The sequence below is a fragment of the Osmerus mordax genome, chromosome 25, assembly GCF_038355195.1.
Source record: "Osmerus mordax isolate fOsmMor3 chromosome 25, fOsmMor3.pri, whole genome shotgun sequence".
Lineage (NCBI taxonomy): Eukaryota > Metazoa > Chordata > Actinopteri > Osmeriformes > Osmeridae > Osmerus > Osmerus mordax.
In genome coordinates this window covers 592375-619200 of record NC_090074.1, presented here as the reverse complement: position 1 = coordinate 619200, position 26826 = coordinate 592375, and the positions used below count along the sequence as shown (strand labels likewise).

Here is a 26826-nt window from a genome sequence, read left to right as displayed (position 1 = left end):
TTGACAAAAATGTTTCACGCTTTCGTTATTCTGGGTGGAGGTCTTTGTTCGACACCAGACTGTCTGTTTCGTGTGACACGGTGACAAAGCCACTATCAAAGTAGCTTTTTAGGTGGAATTCAGGTGTAAACGTGTGCTGTTCCGCCTCCTCTGTGCTGGGCTGAGACGGCCTGCAGGCTGCGGTCCTGTTCCCCCCAGAGCCAGGAGCAGCTTCCCAGCCCGTCTGGGGCACCACACACGCATCCATCTCTCTCTGCCACGGAGCAATTAACATGGAAATTGGAGTGTGGCAGTTTGGAATGGGACAGGGGGTCTTAATACCCCTCCTCTCTGTCACCCCCTCCCCCTCCTCCTCCCCCCTCCATTTCTCTCCTGCTTCTTTTCTTTTCTCCTCAGGACGTCCTCTCCTCTCTCTGTCCTCTCTCTCTCCTTTCTCTCTCCTGCCCTTGTGGGCGGTTCGGTCCTGACACTGGCCTAATAAATGAGCTGGGTGATTTATGGGGTAAAGAGGGCCAGGAGGGGGGGCGGGCAGGAGGGGCCAGGGGGCTGGAGGGTGCGCGGGAGAGGGGGTAAAAGAAGCTGATTCAAATGAGATAGATTGACTTTACGACGACATTAAATGCTGGACTTTAGAAAGTTGATATTATTATACATACAGCATTGTGCTTTAACGCCTGTGATGTTGTGTACATAGTACTTAGTACAGCTACACTATGCAAGTGTAACCGCAGAGTGCACTTTATACAACCAGAGAATACTGCCTGAATCATGTCTCGTTGCACTTTTCACATCGTTCAGCTATTGCACGCTTGGAATACCTGACGTACGAGTTAAAGAGTTCTTTTAGACAAAGAGTCATGATGTTGGCTGAGGGAAAGATATTAAAAGGCTGATTTGTCAAAGATGAAAACAGTTTAATGTGAGTTAGAGACAATCCAAGCTAAACAGGAGTTGGTTCCTCTGATCTTTTCTTGTCTACAGACGTGAATGTTTACGTCAAGAGTAAATCTCTGAATCAGGACGAGACATGATCCTGTCATGGTGTGAGTGTGGGAGGAGGGGGGGTGTGAGGCGTCATCACGACTGGGACTGTGTGTGTTAAGGACAGATACTTTGTGTTGATCTATATTTAGTTTGTGTGTGTGTCACAGGTCACCCCAGGGTTAGTGTGTTTGTGTCTCAGGTGGGCAGAGAGAAAGATAGTTTTTTTATTTATTTCAATATTTTTTTTGCTGTGGGCCAAAGTCCCCCACACTGGCAATTTCATGGCTGTCTGTGCAGGGCCGGTCATGTGGAACATGCTGTGAACAGTCTGCAGCGCAGCCAGAAAAAATGAGTCAAAGAAGAGAACACGACATCAGCTCAACCGTGGATCTTTTAAGTTCACCTGGTAAGAAGCGCTGCCATGCTTGAAGAGACGTTTCAACTCCAAGTTTGTTAGAAAGGTCAAACGTGCAGATCTTTTAAAAGTTAAAAGTTAAATGAAACTTGCAGTTTTCCTGGGATTAGCTGTGAAACGAAATCAGTTTGGCTACAGAGAATTACACTGGCTGTTTGTATTTCAACAAATGTATTTTATTGTATTTGTACAAAACAACAAGACTACCAAAAAGTTAGTCCACAGAACAGGTCATTTTGGTTTTTTGAACTGAATACAGTACGCATGTTCATCGCAGCAACAACCCTTCAGGAAGTGACAGGGTTACAATCTTTTACAACATCTGTCCGTCGGTTCACAACAAGCTTTCGTACAAAAACAGGGAAATCAGTAAATAAGGAAAGTGTTGCAGGACCAGTGTTGCAGGGGTGCACCCCCCGTGTCTGGTTCCTTTCACACACACACATTGTGCTTCATGTTTTCTGTTGCTCGCTATAACAACACGAGAGTGCAAGGTTTACATTTTCTACAAAAAAAATAAAAAATTATGAGGTTGGCACATTCAAGACATGAAATGTTTTCGTAGTAATGGACACTTTTTACATTTGTTTGTTGTGTTTTTTTCTTCTTTTATAAATACAATATACTTTTCTTTCCTTGTATGCAGAACCCACGTAGAAACAGCACGGAGGTGGATATGTACACATGAGGTTTGGGATGAGTCATAAATAATCGCAATAATATCAAAAAGAAGAGAAAGGCTTGCCGCTTCGCTTGCTGCAGGTAAATATTCCTCCTGAAACTCTCTCCTCTTCTAGCCTCAGAGGCAGAGCGACAGGCATTGAAGGAGAATCAAGTGGCGAAGGTGTTTGTATCTACAAAACATCTTTTGTCTCCCCTTATCTCATGTCCTGTGAAGAAAGCCACAGAGATTCGGACGTTGAGTGGAAATGACTCACGACATGAAGCAAGACCAGAGTCCAGGCCTCCCAGTCCTGATGAATCCATTCCACCCTATTTATCTTTGTGATATAACTGTGTGACAACAGCATTCACAAAAATCCTAAAGCGTTTATCAGACTAAATGCCACAGTAGTCCTCGTCCTGTAGGTGTATACTGAACAGATGTCAGTATGTTGAGCTATGTGAGAGCCTGCGGGGTGAGGAACTCACTACACAGTTGGCTCCAACTTAGAAAGGCCTTTTCACTGCTGCGGCGGGCGGCTTGTGGGGGAGCCCACTTAAACCAGCGCTCCCACAGAGAGCCGCTCTCCTCTGAGCCCTAGAGAGGCAGGAGAGTGGGCGAGCGTGAGGCCGACAGGCCGCCCGGCGGTGAAGGGGGTTCTGAGTGGCTAAATGGACTGCATCTGTTTGTGTGTTTGAATTAATATACATCAAAGTGCATCGACTGCTGCGAGCGTGAGTGCACTTGTGTGTGTGTGTGTGTGTGTGAATGTGTAGGTGTGTGTGTAGGTGTGTGTGTAGGTGTGTGCGTATGAGAGAGTGTGTAGGTGTGTGTGTGTAGGTGTTTGTGTGTGTGTAGATGAGGGCTTGAATGTGGGTTTTATGGAGACACGTTCTATTTCTAAATCAAACCTCTATCTTCACATGACAGGTCGAGTCATTTCCCTCCTGTCAGCATTTCCTCGTCTCTAACATGATTGATATCTGCATGTATGACACTAGCGTGTTCTGGGTATGGCACAAGTCCCCCCTCCCTCCACCCCCCGCACCCCCCCCCTCACCTGGGTTCGTCTCCTGCCCCCCCCCCCCCCCCCCTCACCTGGGTTCATCTCCTGCCCCCCCCCTCATCTGGGTTCGTCTTTTGCCCCCCCCCCCCCCCCCCCCCCCCCCTCACCTGGGTTCATCTCCTGCCCCCCCCCCCCCTCACCTGGGTTCGTCTCCTGCCCCCCTCACCTGGGTTCGTCTTTTGCCTCCCCCCCCTCACCTGGGTTCGTCTCCTGGGCCCCCGGGAGCCGCTGGAGCCCTTGGACGAGCAGCTTCCTGTGTTGGAGCAGCTGGAGGCGGGGCCCCGGCCCCCCTGGGTGGCCCTCCCACACACCTCCTCCTCTGAGGAGACACACAGGTTATAAACCTGCCTGGCAGCTCAGTGGTTAGAGCATTTGTCACAGAACAAAAGGTTGCAGTATGCAACCAGATTAAAGGGTTGGAGCTAGGGTTCGGTTTAAGGTTGGGGTTAAGGTTAGGGAAAACTGGATTTTTTATGGGACTGAAGTCCCCACAAGGATAGATAAACAAGGTGTGTATGTATGTGTGTGTTGTCCTCACCCTCCTGATCTCTCTGTCCCTTCCTGAGGAGGCTGTGTTCTCTCCTCTCCAGGGAGGCCAGGGGCCCCCCGGCCCCCCCTGCCTGGGCCTCAGGGGGGGGCTCTGGGGGGGGCGGGAGGTCTGGGGGGGAGGGGGACAGGAAAGATGTCAGTTCAAAAATGATTCAAGCTCACGCATGAAACATGAAGCGTACACATGCTGACTGACAGCTACAGAGGCTTTTACTGCTGCTGAATCAATACATTCAGGTTCTACATTCTCTCTACTGCACACACACACACAGACACAGACACACACACACTCTCATACCTCCTTGTAGATCCCTCCTGTAACTGCCACTCTTAGAAGCCTTCTTTTTCACTCGAGCTTTCTGTCCGGGCGGAGTGTGTGTGTTGTCTCTCTGTCCGGGCGGAGTTTGTGTGGTGTCTTCTGGGAAGGCGCGTGCTCGGCCTTTAGGGCAGGGAACCACAAACGTTGTTATCAGCTGGTGCTGTGCAGCTGATGTTGTCTGAGTGTGTGTTTGTGTGTGTGTGAGGGTGTGTGTGTGGGGGTTAGGGTTAGACCTGTGCAGCTGATGTTGTCTGAGTGTGTGTGTGTGTTTGTGTGTGTGTGTGAGGGTGTGTGTGTGGGGGTTAGGGTTAGACCTGTGCAGCTGATGTTGTCTGTGCTCAGTGCTGCCCCCTGGCTCAGGTCCCTACGGTGGGCGGAGCCATGACGAGGGGGCGTGTCCGAGGCAGAGAGGTCAGGGTGGGACTGGGAGAGGGGGGGGCTGGGGGCCCGCGGCACAGCAACCGGGCCACACGGCAACCTCCTGGACAAACAACATCCTGGTTAAACTACATCCTGTTGGTTAAACTACATCCTGTTGCTTAGGGGGAAAAACTACAAGACTGAAATGTACAAAATCAATCCATTGCTTTTTGAGGCGTTCTGATTTAATTAATTCATCCTTTAATGAATTGCGAAATTGACTGTATATATATATTAATCTGTATTATTATGATACCACTATACACTGTCTTTAAACATCAGATATCATTTGACATAGATCAAAACCTGTTCTATTGATCAAATCAACGATAAACAAATGAAGAGATGAAGTGAGGTGTAGTTAGGAGGTGGTGGTGGGGTCGTACCTGGAGAGGTGGGGGGGTTCTTGGGGGGGGTCGTGGGGGAGGTGGGGCTCGTCGCGGGGGGAGGGCGTGAGCGAGGCGGTGGACTGGAGGCTGTAGGAGGGGGCGGGGGAGGAGGAGCCCCCCCTGGGGAGAGAGGCGTCCTCACAGCCCTCCAGCAGGTAGGTCCTCTCAGGGAGGGGGGGGCACCACTCCCCCTCATCAGACCTGGGGGGGGGCAGGGGGGAGGAGAGGGTGAGGGGGGTGGGGGGGGGGCAAGGTGGAGGAGGGCAAGCGATTAGTTGGTTAGTAAACTGACGAGGGGGCTAACCCTGTCCAGAAGAGGCCACACTGGAACACTGATGCTCCGGGAAGAGTTGAGATGTGTTTTCATTTGTTCATTTTAGAGTCAAAGGTGGGGTGAGTGCGTGGTCTGTGTGTGTGTGTGTGTGATAGACTGAGGGAATTGAAAGCATCTGTGTGTCCATGTAGTTGACTCTCTAGCCTGCTAGCTAACCTCATAACTCTCTCCTCAGGTAGCGCCTGGGTCGACTCAAAGGTTAACTCATTTATCTCCCTCATCTCCGAACTCTGCCCGCGCTGGCGTGTGCTGGAGGGGTGTGATCGGGGCCGGGGGCAGGGGGCCCTACGTGAGAGGGCTGGGGAGCCAGGATCCAGCTCTGGGGCCAGTATTGGAGAACATGAGAAGCTAACCGAGGCTAATTATGTTAGCGCAGAGGGCACCGAGGGAACAAGGTTGAAGAAAGCGTTCCAGTGGCTAACTGTGTGCTGGGCCGGCGTAATTAAGTTGTCAGAGATGGTTGGAGGCACATTGGCTCCAGCTTCAGTCCACCCGCCCACAGACAGAATGGACACAGTTACAGAGATATAACTGAACACTCGCCCACCAATTAGACTGAATGCTGGATTGGCCTTGGAGGCACACATGGGATGGTGTGCTTGTGTGTGTGTGCATTTCAGGGTGTGTTAGGTTAGAATATGTATGTGTGAGAGAGCGTGTGTGTGTGTGTGTAAGCGTGTGTGTGTGTGTGTAAGCATGTGTGTGTGTGAGAGCGTGTGTGTGTGTGTGTGTGTGTGTGTGAGATGAGTTAGGTGTGTGTGTGAGAGCGTGTGTGATGGCGTGTTGTGTGTGTGATAGTGTGTGTGTGTGTGAGAGCGTGTGTGTGTGTCTGTGTGCGAGAGAGCGTGTGTGTGTGTGAGAGCGTGTGTGTGATGGCGTGTGTGTGTGATAGTGTGTGTGTGTGTGTGTGTGTCTGTGTGCGAGAGAGCGTGTGTGTGTGTGTGAGAGTGTGTGTGTGTGTGTGTGTGTGATGGCGTGTGTGTGTGTGATAGTGTGTGTGGTGTGTGTGATGGCGTGTGTGTGTGTGTGATAGTGTGTGTGTGTGTGTGCTAGAGAGCGTGTGTGTGTGTGAGAGCGTGTGTGTGTGAGAGCGTGTGTGTGTGTGATGGCGTGTGTGTGTGATAGTGTGTGTGTGTGTAAGAGCATGTGTGTGTGTGATGGCGTGTGTGTGTGTGAGAGCGTGTGTGTGTGCATCCTCACCCCAGCTCCATGTCCTCCTCTTCCTCCTGCTGGTTAGGGTTAGGGTCCTCAGGGGAGGGCAAACGGGCCTCTGCCCAGCTCAGAGAGGGCGTCTTCACAGCCAGGCCCAGAGACTTCTGCTTGGTCCCTGCCTGCTGCTCCAGGAAACACAACCCAGCCTTACACACAGCAGACACACACCTCCTGAGGAGATGTCCTACTCCTGTTTAGCGATACTTCATTACTTCAGTCTGTAGTATACATCTTTGTTCACTATGCCTTGTATCTGAGATGTAGTTACTTTGTGATGTGGCTAGTTAACACACACCGTTCCTTGACTGAAATTGAGAAATCTGATTTCCACCGAAATATAACCCTAACCCTAAATGAACAAATGTATTTTTAAGTTGCAGTTTCAGGTCGTTACCGCTGTCTGGTCGGCAGCGCTCTGGCAGGGCGTACTGGGCCCCCGAAGGCCCTGGTTGGGTGGCCCAGTGGCACCCCTCCTGGTCGGGGCTGTGGGGGGCCTGGGGAGTGGGGGGCAGGATGGGGGTGCTGGCGTAGGGCGTGGTGTGAGGGAGTAGGGGCTGGTGAAGCTGGTTGGGTCGATGGTGCTGTAGATGGGGCCCTCTGCAGACTCCCCCGTGCTGAACCTCTCAGTCTGGCTCAGGTAGTTAGAAATGCCCACCTCTGGATGGACACAGTTTAGGGTTCAAGGGACGACAGGGAACAGACGGTTATTATTTCTGGACCTTCACTTCCAAAAAATTAATAGTTTGTCAAACTTTGTGATTGTCTTCGTCAGGTGTCAGTCCCTCCTGGTCACCAGAGCAGGACCCAGGCAGAGGGGTCATGACTGCAGGCAGACACCAGGAGCAGAGGGGTCGTGACCCCAGGCAGGACTCACCGTTGTAGTATCTCTCTGCCGTGTCGTGCTTGGCTGTGCAGCAGCTGGTCTCCTTCCCAGAATGCACCAGATTGGTGGTGGGCCAGGAGTCGGCCAGCCAGGGATAGTTCCCCATGGAGCTGCCCAACACGCCCGGCCTGACCACACACACACACACACACACCCGTCAACGAGACTCCAGGACAAACAGTTTTAAATAATATTCATATTTTATATTTCCACAACCTCGTCTACTATGACTTTCTTTACCTTCCATTGAGTCCGGATGTCTCTACATGTGGAAAACCAACTAGGAAAAGACCGGAAAGTGAAAATAATTACAAATTGTGAAAACCCCAAAGATTTGTGTGCAGTTGTGTATCTGCGGGAGTGTAGTTGAAGGAAGTGTAGTTGTGTGGTTGTGTACCTGCGGGGGTGTAGTTGAAGGAAGTGTAGTTGTGTGGTTGTGTACCTGCGGGGGTGTAGTTGAAGGAGGTGTAGTTGTGTGTTGAGTACCTGCGGGGGTGTAGTTGAAGGAGGTGTAGGTTGTGTGGTTGTGTACCTGCGGGGGTGTAGTTGAAGGAGGTGTAGTTGTGTGGTTGGTGTACCTGCGGGGGGTGTAGTTGAAGGAGGTGTAGTTGTGTGGTTGTGTACCTGCGGGGGTGTAGTTGAAGGAGGTGTAGTTGTGTGTTGAGTACATGCGGGGGTGTAGTTGAAGAGGTGTAGTTGTGTGGTTGTGTACCTGCGGGGGTGTAGTTGAAGGAGGTGTAGTTGTGTGTTGAGTACCTGCGGGGGTGTAGTTGAAGGAGGTGTAGTTGTGTGGTTGTGTACCTGCGGGGGTGTAGTTGAAGGAGGTGTAGTTGTGTGGTTGTGTACCTGCGGGGGTGTAGTTGAAGGAGGTGTAGTTGTGTGTTGAGTACCTGCGGGGGGTGTAGTTGAAGGAGGTGTAGTTGTGTGGTTGTGTACCTGCGGGGGTGTAGTTGAAGGAGGTGTAGTTGTGTGGTTGTGTACCTGCGGGGGGTTGTAGTTGAAGAGGTGTAGTTGTGTGGTTGTGTACCTGCGGGGGTGTAGTTGAAGGAGGTGTAGTTGTGTGGTTGTGTACCTGCGGGGGTGTAGTTGAAGGAGGTGTAGTTGTGTGGTTGTGTACCTGCGGGGGTGTAGTTGAAGGAGGTGTAGTTGTGTGTTGAGTACCTGCGGGGGTGTAGTTGAAGGAGGTGTAGTTGTGTGGTTGTGTACCTGCGGGGGTGTAGTTGAAGGAGGTGTAGTTGTGTGGTTGTGTACCTGCGGGGGTGTAGTTGAAGGAGGCTGTGTAGTGGCTGAGCTCCTTCCTCTTCTTGCGGCGGCGGCAGTAGATCCACACGCTGAAGCCCATCAGGATGGCCCAGCACGCTCCTCCCAGCCCAGCGATGAACGCAGGCTGCTTCACCACGTCTGTGATCTGCTCAGACAGACTCACACTCTCATCTCCCCCTCCCTCCCCCCTCCTCCTCCCCCGAAGCCTGGGGTGCTCCGCCGGGAGCTCTGTGGAGAGGAGAGGGGGAGAGGAGGGGGAGGGGGAGAGGAGAGGGAGGGGGAGTGGAGGGGGGAGGGGGGAGAGGAGGGGGAGGGGGAGAGGAGGGGGAGAGGAGGGGGAGGGGGAGAGGAGGGGGAGAGGAGGGGGAGAGGGAGGGGGAGAGGGAGGGGGAGGGGGAGAGGAGGGGGGAGAGGAGGGGGAGAGGAGGGGGAGGGGAGAGGAGAGGGAGAGGAGGGGAGAGGAGGGGGAGGGGGAGAGGAGAGGGAGGGGGAGTGGAGGGGGAGGGGGAGAGGAGAGGGAGGGGGAGTGGAGGGGGAGGGGGAGAGGAGGGGGAGAGGAGGGGGAGGAGGGAGGGGTGAGGGGGAGAGGAGGGGGAGGGGGAGAGGAGAGGGAGGGGGAGTGGAGGGCGGAGGGGGAGGGAGAGGAGAGGGAGGGGGAGTGGAGGGGGAGGGGGAGAGGAGGGGGAGGGGAGTGGAGAGGGAGAGATGAAGAATGATTAAAAAAGGTAGAAGGCGAAGGTAGAAAAAAACATCACTCGTTTTAACTCCGTCCAAATATTTGACTTTCCAGTTCATATAAAAACTTGAATGTAACTTAGCAGAAACAGGTCCGCTCCCTCCTCATCTTTGCTGAGGTATTCATTATTCAGCTACCTGGTCGCCGTGGAGACTTACTGATGAGGACGGAGACTGCAGGGCTGTGTGTGCCCATGCCGGCGCTGGTGACAGCAGCCACCTCCACCTGGTACAGCACCCCCGGCAGCAGGCCCTGCAGCACCGTGGATGCCACGCTGCCCTCCACAGTACGGTTGATGTGGTAACGGGGTCTGGTTGTCGCTGGCGACGCCCAAACACCACACCTGTGGGACAGTACCAGCGTGAGAGGAGGGCTGGAGGATCTCAGGTAGATAACATTGGTTGCTTTGTCTCACCCCCTGACAGCCTGTCTCTCCCCCTGACAGCCTGTCTTCCCCCCCTGACAGCCTGTTTCTCCCCCGGGTCCAGTCTCACCCTGTACTCCAGGACGGCTCCCTCCTGCGAGGGTCGTCAGCGGAGGTTCCCACGACACGCTGATGCTGGACACGTTGCTGATCTTGACGGTTGCCACGGTGACGGCTCTGGGAGGGGCGCTGGGGACTGCAGCAGGAGGAGGAGGAGTCAGAGATCCTGGCTGCTACAAGCACCGTTCAGTCCCTCAACAGGACGACTTACGGATTCTGATGACTTTGTGATGAACTTGCCGTCATGAATGGAGGGTGTGAGGAGGTGTGAGGACTCTGAGCGATAAGATAAGAGCTCGAAGACCTGATTACCAGGCAGCTGAATATCTGGAGGTTTCTTAAGACAGCCAGCAATCAGCCCCGCACATTCAAGCTCTAAACGCACAACCCTGACCCAATATCTACAACAAAAAGCTATAAACAGCCATACTTCCTCCAAATTCTCCAGCCCTCACCCCCCCCGGCCCCCGGCCCCACCCCCCCGGCCCCAGGCCCACCCCCCCGGGCCCCCGGCCCCAGGCCCACCCCCCCGGCCCCCGGCCCCAGGCCCAGCCCTCCTACCTTCCTCCGGGGTGTGGACCAGCAGCAGTCTGCTGTCCTTGCCCTGGAACTCGTCGAAGTACGGCCGTATCTTGATGTGGTACTCGGTCCCCCTCAGCAGGTCTGAGATGACGGCACTGCGCTCCGACGGAGACTTGACCATCCTGGAGCTGCCAGGCTCCGCCCCCCGCCCGGTACAGCAGCCGGTTACCCCTGCAGGTACTGAGACGGGCGGTCCACCTGGGGGAGAGGGGGAGAGAGGGGAGGGGGGAGAGGGAGATGAGTAAAAACAGGATGAGGAGTCCAGCTGAGAGGGTAAGGAGGTTCCAGATCCTCACCGTCCAGGTCACGTGCACGCTAGCAGGCGTCAGCATCACGGGCTCCAGCAGCTGCACGGCCACCTCCCCCAGGTCCCTCTGCACCTGCCGGTGGTCCACACCTTGCCCCGTGGGGGCTCACATCTACACACACAACCTTACTGTTAGCAGACAACCACAACACAACCATGGATACATTAAACGTGATATCTCCCACAGGACAGCTTATGAGCCCGCAGAGCAGAAGAGGGACAGAGAGCTTGCAAGTTGTTGAGTTTGGATATGATGGAAGATCACACCTTCACAGGGCTGTGCTAATCCCACACTGAGCCATGAGAAAGACCTGATTGTAAAAACACATTTTCAGTTCCACAAGGATTCACATGGCTCCTTTCAGACCCCTCAACCACCTCCAGACTCTCTGCATCCTTCCAGGCTCCTGCTGCAGGGAGCCAGGCAGGATCCTGACCTTGTGTGCGGACGGGCTCGGAGATGGGGCTGGGGTCGCTCAGCCCGTACGCGTTGACCGCTCTGACGATGAACAGGTACACCGTGTTGGGGAACAGCCCGCTGACAGTGTGCTTCTCCTGCCTGACCTGCTCCCCACCGTCTGCCACGTGCTGCCTGCCGATTGGCTGGAGGGAGACAACACCAAATGCATCATTTATTCTATTAGGTGTTTCACATTACGCCCAGAAACAAGTCTGTTTAAACAGTTTGGGCTAGTTGGTGAGAGTCTCTGTTGCTGCCAGATTAAAAGACGTTTGTTGGAACAGCAGATGAAGATTCTGGGTTTGTTAAGTCTGCGCTTCTCTGTCTCAGTCAATATACTCTGAGCTCAGTGATGCCTCCAGAGCTTATTTCATTCACTGCAGTTCTCGAGTGTCTGACAGATTTGGTTTTAATGACAAAAGCTATTTATAGCTCTAGTTTTACCCAAGATGCATCGGACCCTGTCGTGTAAACAATGCCAGTTGTTTGAGAATAACAAACTAAGCAAATGTATTATTGTTCTGTGTCTCGAATCGAATTGGCTTGGTTCTGACTAGGCAAGCACCAAGAGATCATTCGCAAATGATGTTTTGTTTATTCCCTGATGAATAATATTATAAATCACACAAGGCCTGCTGCCAAAGGAATAGGCAGGAGTGATTAAATCTTCTTTCTTTTAGTCGTTGCAGACCCTCATACACACACTGTTTTCCTTGCCTCTCAGCCCATCTTTTAGTACTGCGAGGCCTGGGCTGTGTACCCCCAGCACCAGGCCCCTCCCCGTTACGGCCGCGCTGCGTCGTTAGCCCTGGGCGCTAACAGGGATGAGCCGCTCGTAAACAGCCTGGCCTGCACACCAACATCAAGACAAGGTCACTCTGTACGTGTGCTGGGGAGCAGAGGCTCAGACATGGAGCGTACACACACACACCGTACTGGTGCACACACACACACACCCCTCTCGTCTGGTCCTGGCCTCTCCCCCCAGCCCCCCCCCCCCCCCCCATCTTCAGAATGACCTGAACCCCCCGGGCAAGGGTTCTGTTGTTGTAAACAGCCCTTTCTGCCCACAGCAACTCTATCAAGAATCAATTTGGGCCACTCTGCACCGGTCTAACTGCATCCCAGGGGGACAGGGTTAGAGAGCACATGTAAGGAGGGGAGAGTCATGATGTGCCCACCCCCCACTCCCACCCTAGAAAGAGGTGGAGGAAGGGGGGGTCAGGGGGGGGGGTCAGATGGCTGAGCGGTTAGGGAGTCGGGCTAGTAATCAGAAGGTTGTTGGTTCGATTCCTGGCTGTGTCAATTGACGTTGTGTCCTTGGGCAAGGCACTTCACCCTACTTGCCTCGGGGGGAATGTCCCTGTACTTACTATAAGTCGCTCTGGATAAGAGCGTCTGCTAAATGACTACATGTAAATTTAATGTAAGGAAGGAGGGGGCGGAGTACAGAGGGAAGGGGAGGAGGAAGATGTTTCAGATGTCCCCCAGCTCACCTGAAGGCCTCGATGATGTACGAGGTCACAGCGGCTCCTCGATGATGTACGAGGTCACAGCGGCTCCGCCCTCGTGAGCGTTGGGCTGCCAGGTGAGCGTCACACTGTTCTTACTCACGTCCGTGACCACCGGCTTGTGGGGCGGGCCCGGCAGCTGGAACGGCTCGCTGGCCGGGGCGACCGAAGCGCCTGTACTCTCTGCAGACAGAACCGGATCAAGAATGGACGGTTATTAAGTCACCAAAATCAAGGCATGCATGATCTTTTTATATAAGCTACGTTCATTTTATGTGTTTTATATGTTATGTATTTATAGCTCTGTTTCAGAAAGTCACCACGAATCTAAACCCCCAGGTGTGCTCACATCGACAGCCTTCTAGCATGACCGCACTCGCCTTAGTAGCGAGGCCATGGCTTTACCCAACTCGCTAAAGCGAATTCTGTCGCTAACGCTAAATCCATAGCCAAGTCTGTAGCGAATGCATGTTAGCATGAAGTAAAAGGTTGTCCCCACAGGGACCACGTTAACGGCATGCTTACCTCTGACGGTGAGCGAGCCGCTCCAGCCGGACTCTCCGCTGGAGCTGGAGGCCAGGCAGGTGTACAGCCCTGAGTCTGTTTCCTGGCAACAACACACAGAAGCGTCAGGGTCGCTGCCAAGCTGCGCGAGGCTGGAAGGAGCTTGTTTTTCTTCTTTTAAATACACATGAAGTAAACATAAACATACATAAACATCCCTCCCAAGCGCATTGTATTTGTAACGCCTGCTTTTAACACCTAATCTGATGTAACTGTTGGAAATGTGTTGTAGGAGACGGTAGCCTACTTATGAAGTGACTGAGTAGAGTAAAGCAGAGCAGAGTACAATAGAGTACAGTAGGCTAAACACTTCTCTCCCTGCAGTCTCTGTCTCCGTCTCTCTCCCCCTCTCCCTCTCCTCCTCTCCCTCTCCCCCTCCGTCTCTCTCCCCCCTCTCTCTCTCCCCCTCCGTCTCTCCCCCTCCGTCTCTCTCCCCCTCCGTCTCCCCCTCCGTCTCCCCCTCCATCTCTCTCTCCCTCCCTGCAGTGTCTCTCTCCCCCTCTCCCCCTCTCCCTCTCCCCCTCCGTCTCTCTCTCCCTCCATGCAGTGTCTCTCTCTCTCTCTTCTCTCCCTCCCTGCAGTGTCTCTCTCTCCTCTCCCTCCCTGCAGTGTCTCTCTCTCTCTCTCTCTGTCTCTCTCTCTCCCTCCCTGCAGTGTCTCTGTCTCTGTCTCTCTCTATCTTCTCTCCCTCCCTGCAGTGTCTCTGTCTCTCTCTCCCTTCTCTCCCTGCAGTATCTCTGTCTCTCTGTCTCTCTGTCTCTCTGTCTCTCTCTCCCTTCTCTCCCTGCAGTGACTCCCAGCGTGATTAGTTCCTTCCTTCCCACAGACTGCCAGCCCGTGGATCAAAGGTGTGGAGGAACGCACTGCTTTCACTTAAAAGCTCAGCTCATCCATTATGCAGACGCACACAGCAGTCAGTAAAGGCTAGAGATGTGATGATGCTGTGGGCGCTGTGAGCCCCCCTCCTCCTCAGACAGCAGCAACAGAGGGGGAGGGGCTACTCAGGTGGCCTGTCACAGAGAGCCCAGACACAGGTGACTACATCACTCTTACTCCCTCACTTCCTGTTTACAGGACGACCCCCAGCGACCCTCCAGGTTGAGCCAATGGAGAAGGTCGCTGGGAGTGGCAGCTGATTGGTCGATGAGGAACGGACATGCTCAGAGGGTGTAAACGGGCAGGGCACCTGACTATTAATCAAGGCTGACAGCCCAGAGCGCTGCGCTAGACAGATCGTTAGAATGGCCGAGGGGACTAAGGAGGCACCTGGAGGATCTGTGTTTGAACTGCATTCTGGGAAGAGGGGGGTTTCCTTTCTCCTACTTCCTGTTTAGTCTCTCGTCGTCCTAACTTCTCTCTCCCTCCGTCCCGCATCCATCTGCTGACGCCTCTCCTGATGTTCATCTGGTCGCTCCCTGCGTGTGTGTGTGTGTGAGTGTGTGTGTGTGAGTATGAACACTAGTTCTTGTCTGGTGTTATTTTCTCTCCACTCAGCTGACTGATAAACATGTATACACTCCAGAACCCACAACCCTGTGCCCCCCCCCCCCCTCTCTCTCTCTCTCTCTCTCTCTCTCTGCACTTTGGCACTGAGCCATGTTGAATGTCTTCAATCTTCCTTCTCCAACTGTCCTTGCTCCCTTCATCTCTCCCCAGGGTCTGGTGTGTGTGTGTGTGTGTGTGTGTGTGTGTGTGTCTGTGTGTGTCTGTGTGTGTCTGTGTGTGTGTGTGTCTTTGTGTGTGTGTCTGTGTGTGTGTCTGTGTGTGTGTGTGTCTGTGTGTGTGTGTGTGTCTTTGTGTGTGTGTCTGTGTGTGTGTGTCTGTGTGTGTGTGTGTGTCTGTGTGTGTGTCTTTGTGTGTGTGTGTGTCTGTGTGTGTGTGTGTGTGTGTCTGTGTGTGTGTCTTTGTGTGTGTGTCTGTGTGTGTGTCTGTGTGTGTGTCTGTGTGTGTGTGTGTCTGTGTGTGTGTGTGTGTGTGTGTGTCTGTGTCTGTGTGTGTGTGTCTGGCAGGGGTCCCGGGGTAACGGCTCCTCTACAGTCCCAGGGTAGGGCAGAACAAACGGGCCATCTGTCCGAGCAGCCCTCTGCACCTCACAACTTCCTGTCTGTTTTCCTCTGCACCTCACAACTTCCTGTCTGTTTTCCTCTGCACCTTACAACTTCCTGTCTGAGGGCCTCTAGTTCCACTAAAATAGGTATGGCAAAAGAGTAAAGCAATTTGACTGTGAGTTGTGAGGTTGCAGGTTCAAAATCCCCCTGTATGTTGGATGCATCGGTTGAAAGTGTCTGCTAAGACATCACTAAAATATAAGTGGATTTGTGCCTACAAGGGTACCATGTTCATTACTGTTTAAAGAGGCACTGAAGCCTGATAAGTCCCGATAAAATAATTAGTTGTAGTTGAATTAAATGCTTCCAAAAGGCTTCAGTTCTTCCCTGGGTGCTTCTCCTTCTGTCCCTCCTCTCTCTGCAGCATCTCCTCTCTCTGCAGCATCTCCTCTCGCTCTCTCCCCTCTACACCGCAGCAGAGATTTCATTAAATCCACACAGGTCATTAATCACTGGCGCACCTAAAATCAATTAATACGTCATCTGCCGAGCTAGCCAAACGCCACAACGACCCCAGGTGCTGCCCAGGCCCAGAGAGGGTTCTGGCTACAACTGGATTTCATTAGCGCCGCACACAGTAGCGCTAACGACCGCTAATGACCGCACCATCTCGTTAGCATCTCCATTACGCTTCACCACCGCGGCCCGGGGTCTGGAACACTGGTGTCCCGAGCCAACCGTAAACATTTGAAATATGAATATCAAATAAATCACCGAGTTGTCACAGGGGCGTCTCTGATGGGAGACCTGCGGTTCAAGTAAACATGCAAATGGAGAAAGGGCCTGAAGGAGGTGGAGGCTAGATGGGATGAAATACTTGGAAAATGCAGAGTGTCACTATGGTAATGAATGCCAAGGCATGACAATACGTTGAATTAAATGTCATTAGCGCTTGACAGAGGCTGCTGAGGCAGAATCGCTCTGCTGTAACAGCATTCAGTCTCAATCCCCCTCTAAGGTGAGGAGAGCAGAGGTGGCGATGAGTGTTGGGGGTGCTCTGAGAAGTTCTGAAGTGTTCAATTTGAAATGCTAACACACTGGGAGGCCAGCTCGTTTACTGGAAACCACGAGAAGATGAGATGGTAACCAGCAGTACCTGGAGGTTGGTGATCTGGAAGGTTCCATTCTCCATCAGGCTGATACGTTCGTCATCTCCCAGGATCCTTTGCCCGTCCTTCTCCCATTGGACGCTGGGTAGGGGGTTGCCCATCACGTGGCAATGCAATTGGCCGGTGGATCCCGGAGCCAGAGTTTGATTGGCCGGCCCTTGTCGGATGATGGGCGGGATGCGATCTGAGGGTGCTGCAGAGGGAGGGGAAAAGACACCATGTTCAAAACCACATTTAACATGTTTCATTTCCATGGTTTCAGTCATTACAAACTTTACAGTATGCAGTTTTTTAATCCATAATAATGAGGTTAAACCTGAAAACCTGTTGATGAAGATGTGATTTAGTTTTGAGCTGTTTCCCATGTCTCTTTCCCAACTCTCAGCATGCCGAGTCCAGCACCACACAGAGGAATGTTCCTGTCTACAGGGAGATCTCGTCATCAGTGTGATATGCTAACAACTAATTAGCTATTCCGGACATGTAAACATAATTCTGCTGTAAAAGAAACACAGTGTTCAGCAGGTCTACTAATCCCTGTTGCTGCCCCATTTCACATGAAATCAATGTGATAGATCTCTCTGGCCAGCCGGGCGGGGCAGTCTGGGTGGTGTTGCGTCTCAAACACTGATCATTTGGCTCATAATAAAACAGGTATATTAAGTGTAAGATTTATTATTTACTCTCCACTGAAGCACTGAATGCGTCAACTTGTCACAAAATCCTTCCGTTTTTTTTTGGTGTGTTATTCTGCCGGAAGGTTAGTTCTCTGTTGACCATCTTGGTATTTAACATCTCTATCTCTTTCTTGCTTTGTTATGGCTTCATAGCCAAGGTACCCATGAATAATGTATCATTTGTTTGACTAGATCCGAACAGCTCTGTCCTATATTGACCCCGACGTGGACGGGAACATGAATAAATCATAGACAACTCTATTACATTGTCCATTTACTATTCTCCCTTTCTCTCTCCCCCTCTCTCTCTCTCTTTGAAAGGTGAACTTGACATTTTATGACAGACTGAGAGAGAGAAGGAATTGCATCTCCTGAGATAAACGTGATTTCCGAGGAGGCCTGGCTGGTTAAAACATGGAGAAACAGATGTGAAATTGTGTCGGTACTTTACACCATGGACGTAGGACCTGAACAGAAAGATGACGTGTTTGAAGGGCTCTCCAGTGGAGCGGCACCACAGCCCTCCTACACCAGACAGGAAGTGCAGCCCGGCGGTGTGTTTAAGTGCACCCAGACCGTGACCTGCCTTGCGCATCGACTCGTAGTCAGCAGAACCATCCCTTCGGCAGCGCTGGCGTGTTTCTAGAGATTCTACAGGCCAAACTTGACCCCATTAGACTGAAACACAAGACTCAAAACCTCTGTGTCCCCATCACAGACAGAGACGTCTCCATCACAGACAGAGACGTCTCCATCACAGACAGAGACGTCTCCATCACAGACAGAGAAGTCTCCATCACAGACACAGACGTCTCCATCACAGACACAGACGTCTCCATCACAGACAGAGACGTCTCCATCACAGACACAGACGTCTCCATCACAGACAGAGACATCTCCATCACAGACACAGACGTCTCCATCACAGACACAGACGTCTCCATCACAGACAGAGACGTCTCCATCACAGACAGAGAAGTCTCCATCACAGACACAGACGTCTCCATCACAGACACAGACGTCTCCATCACAGACAGAGACGTCTCCATCACAGACACAGACGTCTCCATCACAGACAGAGACATCTCCATCACAGACACAGACGTCTCCATCACAGACACAGACGTCTCCATCACAGATAAAGACGTCTCCATCACAAACACAGACGTCTCCATCACAGACAAAGACGTCTCCATCACAGACACAGACGTCTCCATCACAGACACAGACGTCTCCATCACAGACACATACGTCTCCATCACAGACAGAAACAGAGAGAGACAGGGGGACGGTCAGAAACAGCGCAGGGCTCTCGGAACCCACAGTTGCTAAATGTTGCGGTGATGGACAGCTTCTACTCAAATAGCAGCTTTCTTCCTGAACAGCGACTACGGGAAGTGAGGAATTAGATTGAGCTTTTGTTACTTCAACAGCTAGCTCCGTTTGTGGCTGTCTGTAAACGATAAGCTTCAGAACCGCCCCCTTTATGGTCGACAGGCACATATAAACAACAGTTTATCGCCTGACTGGGCACGGCGTGATGGGGGTAGCATATGTCGCGGGGAGGTTATTTGCATAGCGCCATCACAAGTTGCCCCTTTTAATCACGTCAAGCTAGCCTCCCTGCTGTTTGCTCATTTGGGGGGGGAAACAGAAGGAGGGGTTGTTTTTTAATTTGGGCCGGATCGGACGAGTTTATAATTTATTTGGGTTTAAGCAGTTAGGTGGAGTGTGCAATGGGACTCCAGCGCTACCAGGCTGTGAAAAAATGCATAATGAAATTTGCTGATAACAACATTGTAAAACAAAGTAACAGTGTGAGAGTGTTGGTGTGAATATGGATGTGGAGATGCAGAAGGTGTTTGAGAAGCAGTGTAATGAGGGTGGGGGGGGGGGTGATAAACAACCCCAGGGGGTAATCAGCAAACTCCAGGGAATTCCAGCTGACTTATGACTTTGGTACACTTCACACATGAACATGTTTTCAGTTGATATCCCAGCCGGACATGGCAGGCTGGTGAGAGGGTGATGTACTGTAGGTCTGAAACGTGTGTCTTACCGCTCTCCACCTCCAGCAGGGCCTTGGTGAGGATGCTGCCTGCCACGCTGATGGCCTGGCAAATGTAGTAGCCGGCGTCCTCGCTGCGAACGTCCCTGATGGTCAGCTCCCCGCTCAGGGACACGGAGAACCGGCCGGGCTGGGCTGATTCCTGGATGGGGAACAGCAGGACCTGGGAGAGAACACAGAACAGTGTTCATGTGTCAGGCATGACACATGACCCCCGCAGCAGAGTTAGAAGAGAAACAAGCGTCACATTTTTCCTCTGGCCGTTCCATTTCCTTTCCTTTTTTTTTTATTTTTTTTTTTTTTTTATGGTGGGTGATAAAGAGTGCTATTCTGTCCTTGATGGCCATGGTCGGGTTTCTCCAAAATACAGATATAAATACCCAGACACATCATTTTAAATGGACACATCAATAGTCAATTGATGTTTATTTTTGGAAATCAATCCCGATTCTCATTATAAGTTTTGGAACACAGTAAATTTAGATTTTTCCTGTGTTTTGAAAGGAAAAAAAGGGAGGAGAGGTAGAGAGAGGAGAGGGGGATGAGAGGAGGAGAGGAGAGGGGGATCGGAGAAGGAGGAGAGGTAGAGGGAGGAGAGGGGGATGAGAGGAGGAGAGGGGGATGAGAGGAGGAGAGGGGGATCGGAGAAGGAGGAGAGGTAGAGGGAGGAGAGGGGGATGAGAGGAGGAGAGGGGGATGGGAGAAGGAGGAGAGGTAGAGGGAGGAGAGGGGGATGAGAGAAGGAGAAGTAGAGGGAGGAGAGGGGGATGAGAGGAGGAGGAGAGGTGGAGGGAGGAGAGGGGGATGAGAGGAGGAGGAGAGGTGGAGGGAGGTGTGTCAAGGAGGACAGAGAGAGAGAGGGGGATCACTGTAATCTCCAGAGACTGTTCTTTCTCTCCCTGGGTCTCCAGCTATTTCCAGCCAGACGCTTCTCTGTTATCTAACTGAGCTGGAAGGGTTACAAAGAGCTTCTTTCTCCTCCTCTCTCTCCACTTTTCTCTCTCCCTCTCCCTCCCCCCCCTCTCCCTCCCCACCTCTCTCTCTTGCCCTGGGTCCTGTGTGGGTGTCTCTCCACACCTCCCTCATGCTTTCTCTGGTTTTGTTTTTAGTCTTTATCTCTCTTCTCCACTCCCTGCCTCCTCTCCCTGTTCTCCACTCTGATTCCCTCAGCATCTCTATCTTCTCTCTCTCTCCCTCCTGTTTCTCTCTTCTCTATCTCTCTCTTTACCTTACAATGGTATACAGACACACACAAACATTTGCTCTTATCTCCAGTCCAAAAGAGCCCATATCCTCCTGGTGAGATTTTCTACAAAAGGAGAAATATATATTGGGGATAGGAAGCACACACACACACACACACACACACCTGTACGCACACACAGGTAGTTTCACACACTCACTGTAGGGTACAGTGCTAGTTCTCACTATACTGTGCTACGAACAATAATACTCCTGTACTCAAGTCCACCTCTTTTCATACTGAGTGTGTGTTTCTGTGTAGTGTACTACTGCATGTCATAGCTTGTGTGTGTTTTGTGCTGTACTGTGTGTACACAGCGGAACACGCTTATCAGAGCTGGATAAGAAGCGGGCGTCCCCCCCCCTCTCCTCTCTCTGGTTGTCTTCCCTCACGGCGTTCAGAGTGTGTCCAGCAGAGTCTCTGCACAGTGACTTCCACCAGCCCCCGGCTCCACAGAGAGACAGCAGAACAGCGCGCTACGCTGGTGCTGCCAAGAACATGACAGAGGAACCACAGACCCCCCCTCAGGAGAGCTGCTGGGGGACTGCCCCCCCCCCCCTTCAGCCCCTCCCCCCCCCCCCCCCCCCCCCCCCACACACACACACACACACACACACACTTTCTATTAAGAAATTATATTTAACGGCCGAAGAAAAAAGCTGTCCCGCCCACATGAAAACAAAGCTCCGTCCCTGAATGATCATGATAGTTTTCTTGATTCAACACAAAAATACACACCCACATACACACTAAAGGAAAGACACACAGGCACCACACACACACACACATTCCTATCTGTGTATACTGTGCAGCTGGTGTGTGGTCGTGAGTGTGGGGGGGAAGGAACTCGTCTCACCTGGCTGCCTTCCCTCTGCCAGAACACGGCCGGCGGAGGGTTTCCCTTCATGCTGCAGAGGAAGGTTACGGTCCGACCCTGGGCTGTGATCTGGTCACGAGGACGGACCACGATCAGGGGAGGCACTGCAGAGAGAGAGAGACAGAGAGAGAGAGAGACAGAGAGAGAGAGAGAGACAGACAGACAGAGAGACAGAGAGAGGTAGAGTGAGGGAGAGAGAGAGAGACAGAGAGAGGTAGAGTGAGGGAGAGAGAGACACAGGCTGTCAACGTGCTGCTAGGTTCTTTTAGTTTAGATTGTGTCTTACGTGTGCATGTGCATGCATGCTTTGTGGGTGGGATGTGTGTGTGTGTGTGTGTGTGTGGGATGTGTGTGTGTGTGTGTGTGACACTGTGGGGCTCAGCGATGCTCTGACGGCTAATCACAACTCATCCAGGTCTCCTTCACACAAACACGACTGTCTGGTACGACTCTGTTTAGAGGATCCCAGACCCAGACAGACCAGGGTTAACATGGTGAGTGGTTGTTAAGGTTTGTGTGTATTTATTGCGAGAAGGACCAAAGAAGATTTATGAGTTGGTTTTAAATATGTTAATGAAGCAGATGCTAACCTAACACTGGAAAAAAAGCCATCAGTTTTATGTGAATTTTTCAACTTTCCACGTACACAATTTGAGTAGTTTTTGTTTCTTTTCTGAGGCTGTGAACCCAGTTGAGGCAGTTCTTTCTGATGCTAATGCACCACGCTACGCTAGCTCCTTCTGAAGGCTGAGTCCAGATGGCGGGTCATCTGAGCGCCAACATCTTTTTTCTTGTTTCTAACGAGGAGGAAAAGCGAGTCTCGGGTACGCTGGTGTCGTCACCGGCGCTGCCTCTCAGCTAGCTACAATCAGAGAGCTGAGAACATTCGCTAATGATGAGCTAATAGCTTAAAATAGCCAAATATGTGAACAAATATGGTTCAAGCTAGCTTGTGGTCAACAGCCCCCCAGTGCTTTTCAGCCAGATAAAAGATGCTAACTGGCCCCACGCCCTCCTGTTGTGGACTACAAAGAGAAGGCCATTGGGGGCCCCAGAGAAGATCATCTGACCCTGAATAAAACCTCCTAGTGAAAGATGTAGTCCCTATATGTCCTCAGGTACCAATTAGCACACACACAGAGACACAGACACCTACACACACACACCCCTACACACACACACACACACCTACGTACAGACACCAACACACACACCCCTCTTGATTGCTATTGATCCTCAGGCTAAACCCCGCTCCTTCTCCACAGGGGAGATGAATGCGTAATGATGTGACCTTTGACCTTGTGGTGCCTAATTGATTTCTCTCCTCCTTTCTTGACCCCCTCTCTCTTTTCACTTTCACTCTCAATTAGAGCGGAGAACGAAAGACAAGACAGAGAGAGGGGGAAAGAGAGAGAGAGAGAGATGCAGGAGAGAAGAAATATATAACACACAGACTAGGCTAGTGTGTCAAAGAGCAGAAAGAGAGAGTGGCAGAGAGAGAGAGACAGAGAGAGAGGGAGAGTGACAGAGAGAGAGTGACAGAGAGAGAGGGAGAGTGAGAGAGTGACAGAGAGAGAGGGAGTGAGTGTTGGAGTAACAGTGGCAGAGAAAGAGTGAGGGACAGCTAGAGAGAGAATGAAAGAAAAGCCTCTTAAGAACATCTGGCCTTTAACTCCACTCTCATTTCCTCTCAATTTATCCAGCCGAGCAGCTGACAGCATGTGTCGAAGCATCTCTCATCATCCCCTGAATCACACTGAAGCAGGGGTACTTGCCATCGGGTTCCTTCTTGTTTCTGTCAGACACACGGCATCCTGCCATCCACACTTTCCTCATCTCTCACACACACACACACACACGCACACACACGCGCACACACACACACGCACACACACACACACTCACACACTCACACACTCACACACTCACACACTCTCTCCTCCTCCGATGGCCTGATAGACAAAGCCGTCTGCTGTTCGGCCCTCACACAGCAAGACATCCTCCACAACACAGGCACCACGACCGAGACCGAAGGTCACTGGGGGTCACGTCTTGGGGTCAACATGGTCACCACCCGCTGACCACAAAGGTCAAACCTGAAACACATCTCTAGTGTTGATCATGTCGCCACGGGGCACGGACGGCTGTCTGCACAACTGCAGTTCCTTTCTCTCTTCCTCCCTTCATTCATTATTGATCGGTTCTCATTTCAACAGCTCTGAAATACTGAATTACTGACGACTGATACTCTCATCAGTACCAGAAGAAGAACTGTTGTTTGATTTGAGATGGCGCGTATGCAGGTTGCCTTTGGCGACATTAAATAATTAGCACTAATGGGTGCGCAAAGTGCTCAGCCACCAAGCCGAGAGACACATGAACATTCTCACATGGGAAGACCTCAGAGTGCTGTTCACCACCGGAGCTGAAACATGGGAAGATCTCAGAGTGCTGTTCACCACCGGAGCTGAAACATGGGAAGATCTCAGAGTGCTGTTCACCACCGGAGCTGAAACATGGGAAGACCTCAGAGTGCTGTTCACCACCGGAGCTGAAACATGGGAAGATCTCAGAGTGCTGTTCACCACCGGAGCTGAAACATGGGAAGATCTCAGAGTGCTGTTCACCACCGGAGCTGAAACATGGGAAGATCTCAGAGTGCTGTTCACCACCGGAGCTGAAACATGGGAAGATCTCAGAGTGCTGTTCACCACCGGAGCTGAAACATGGATCTCAGAGTGCTGTTCACCACCGGAGCTGAAACATGGATCCTTGTTTGGGAGGAAGCAGCGCTTTGAGAAGCTTCAATCTTTCAGCCGGTCGTCTCCGGCAGATAGTTTAGCAGCCACCCTGGATCCTCCTGAAGATGACCTCAGGTTGTTCTCGTTCTTCACAATAAGATGAGCGAGAGGCATGTTGAGAATGAGCATGGTGGTCAGAGTGTGAACAACTGTGTGAGTGTGTGTGAGTGTGTGAGTGTGTGTGAGTGTGTGTGTGAGTGTGTGTGAGTGTGTGTGCGAGCATGTGTGTTGCCCGACCCCCCACATAGAGAGCTAACTCTGGGGAGGTCAGAGCTTGATGCTGAGCAGTAGCAGCAGAGCAGCCCAGACAGGCGGCAGACTGTTTACAACACAGGAGCTACAACCCCACGCTCTCAAACACACTCACACTTTCACACTTGAGTTATCACACACTCACACTCAAAGATTCCTGAGGGTGTGTGTGACAGACAGCTGTCACGGTTCTGCTCTGTTGCACACACACACGCTACAGTAGACACAAGTCCAATTAAAAACACTCACAAGTTATTAATACCACAAGAAAACAAAAGTCCTTGTTAAATGCCAACAGGACATTAACGTGTTGGTATATTTTCTGTGGGTCATCTTCCTCCAGGAAGCTCTTTCATGTGTCCATGAAAACATTGGTGAAAACAGTTTACCATGGAAATAATGTACAAACACACACCACACACACACCACACACACACACACACACATACCAAACCTTGGCTCATCAAGCATCCATTCTACCTTCTTTTGTTCTTTCTGTCTCTCCCTCTCTCTCCTCCTCTCTCCTCCTTTCCCTCTCTCTCCTCCTCTCTCCTCCTCTCCCTCTCTCTCCTCCTCACTGAATGTTTACATCCTGCTGTCTATGAAACAGCTGCATGCCAAGTTACACACTCAGCCCTCACAGATAAACCCCAAACTAGAGAAGTCCCACTCCTCCTGCAGTACAGAGCAGTTCCTAACCACTGACCCTGACCCCAGGGTTAAGGTTAGGAACTAGGTTCTGAACCAACGGTTTTGTTTGACGACCTTAATCCCCTCATATTCCCACTCCCTGAGAAGCTAGACTTGACTCCACAACCTCAACCCAGCCATCATCTTCTTTTCTCCACCAGATCGATTTCACCCCTCTCCCCGCTCCTCCCTCCATCAAGTAATCCCCCACACCCCTCCTCCCCCTCTCCAATATAACCCCCCCGGCCCTCCGCTGATGAGAACATAAATACCAGAGGTCCTGTCTCACAGCCCCGGGTGGAACTCACATGGACAGTCAAGAAGACGATAGGGACCCATCATCAGTCCATCTGACCTGATCAATCCTCACACAGACCAGGAGAGCGCTGGTCTTTAATGTGCCCATCTCAACGACCTCGTGCCCCAGACTGTTTCAGTCCTCACCAGCACATCGCTCTCACATCTCCTCTGTTACATCTACTAAGTTAAAGGATCAGAAGTGAAGATCAGTTCAGACTATACTGTATGAGTCTCTGTGAAAGTGAACTCTACCTTGATGGGACTGCAGGTTTGGCATCAGGGTTGCAGAGGGAACTTGATGTATACTGACTCTTATTTTGATATGAACTAGAATCATGAAGCCCTTCTCACATTCCTCCACTCCACTGCCAGCACACATAAGCACAGTGTTGCACACACACACACACACACACACACACACACACACACACACACACACACACACACGCATGCACACATATGCAGATTTGCATGCACACACACACACACGTGTTGATGTGAGATGAGATGATTACTTACTGAATGGGCCCACTGGAATGAAGGGATTATGAAAGATGGAAGCAGAGAGAGAAAAAAAGAATGAATGAAAAGGACAGGAAGGGGAGTTGATGGCCGGTGAACCTGACACTCAGCAGACACAGTACATTATTTTTACTCAAATCTGAAGTGTGTGTTCCCTACTTGTCACAAGTTTTGAAATCTGTGTTGTGAAGTCAGTCAGTGATAAATGAGCTGTAATGGCTTGTAGCTCGACCCCCGAACCCTAACCCTAACCACAAAGTACCAGGATGATTGATATGAGTATTATGGAGTGGAGGAACGTGTTAGTGGAAGAGAGGAGAGAGGCGATAGAGGACATGCTTCTACAGAGCTCTGGGTTCCTGGGTGAGGGTGTGTGACTGGGCCTGGGGTCCTGGGTGAGGGGCTGGGCCTGGGGCCCTGGGTGAGGGGCTGGGCCTGGGTGAGGGGCTGGGCCTGGGGTCCTGGGTGAGGGGCCTGGGTGAGGGGCTGGGCCTGGGGTCCTGGGTGAGGGTGAGGGACTGGGCTCCTGGGTGAGGGGCTGGGCCTGGGTGAGGGGCTGGGCCTGGGGCCCTGGGTGAGGCGCTGGGCCTGGGGTCCTGGGTGAGGGGCTGGGCCTGGGCTCCTGGGTGAGGGACTGGGCCTGGGGTCCTGGGTGAGGGACTGGGCCTGGGGTCCTGGGTGAGGGACTGGGCCTGGGGTCCTGGGTGAGGGACTGGGCCTGGGTGAGGGGCTGGGCCTGGCGTCCTGGGTGAGGGTGAGGGACTGGGCCTGGGGTCCTGGGTGAGGGGCTGGGCCTGGGCTCCTGGGTGAGGGACTGGGCCTGGGCTCCTGGGTGAGGGACTGGGCCTGGGGTCCTGGGTGAGGGACTGGGCCTGGGCTCCTGGGTGAGGGACTGGGCCTGGGGTCCTGGGTGAGGGACTGGGTGAGGGGCTGGGCCTGGGGTCCTGGGTGAGGGGCTGGGCCTGGGTGAGGGGCTGGGCCTGGGGTCCTGGGTGAGGGTGAGGGACTGGGCCTGGGGTCCTGGGTGAGGGACTGGG

The 26826-nt window shown here is 52.2% G+C and overlaps 1 protein-coding gene across 1 annotated transcript in view; it reads right to left on the bottom strand.

Annotated features, from left to right (window-relative positions):
* Nucleotides 1-2519: 2519 nt before the first annotated feature.
* robo3 (roundabout, axon guidance receptor, homolog 3 (Drosophila)) overlaps nt 2520-26826 on the bottom strand; it is a 51802-nt gene continuing 27495 nt past the window's right edge. The window contains 27 exon segments of the mRNA XM_067228571.1: nt 2520-2660; nt 3327-3448; nt 3668-3787; nt 3977-4117; nt 4312-4478; nt 4804-5007; nt 6341-6467; nt 6747-6899; nt 6902-7009; nt 7227-7363; nt 7476-7515; nt 8487-8726; nt 9393-9540; nt 9542-9577; nt 9729-9755; nt 9757-9854; nt 10280-10418; nt 10420-10470; nt 10472-10498; nt 10597-10712; nt 11045-11179; nt 11182-11210; nt 12593-12761; nt 13104-13185; nt 16347-16552; nt 19096-19267; nt 21204-21328. Coding sequence (XP_067084672.1) covers nt 2520-2660; nt 3327-3448; nt 3668-3787; nt 3977-4117; nt 4312-4478; nt 4804-5007; nt 6341-6467; nt 6747-6899; nt 6902-7009; nt 7227-7363; nt 7476-7515; nt 8487-8726; nt 9393-9540; nt 9542-9577; nt 9729-9755; nt 9757-9854; nt 10280-10418; nt 10420-10470; nt 10472-10498; nt 10597-10712; nt 11045-11179; nt 11182-11210; nt 12593-12761; nt 13104-13185; nt 16347-16552; nt 19096-19267; nt 21204-21328 — 3260 coding nt within the window.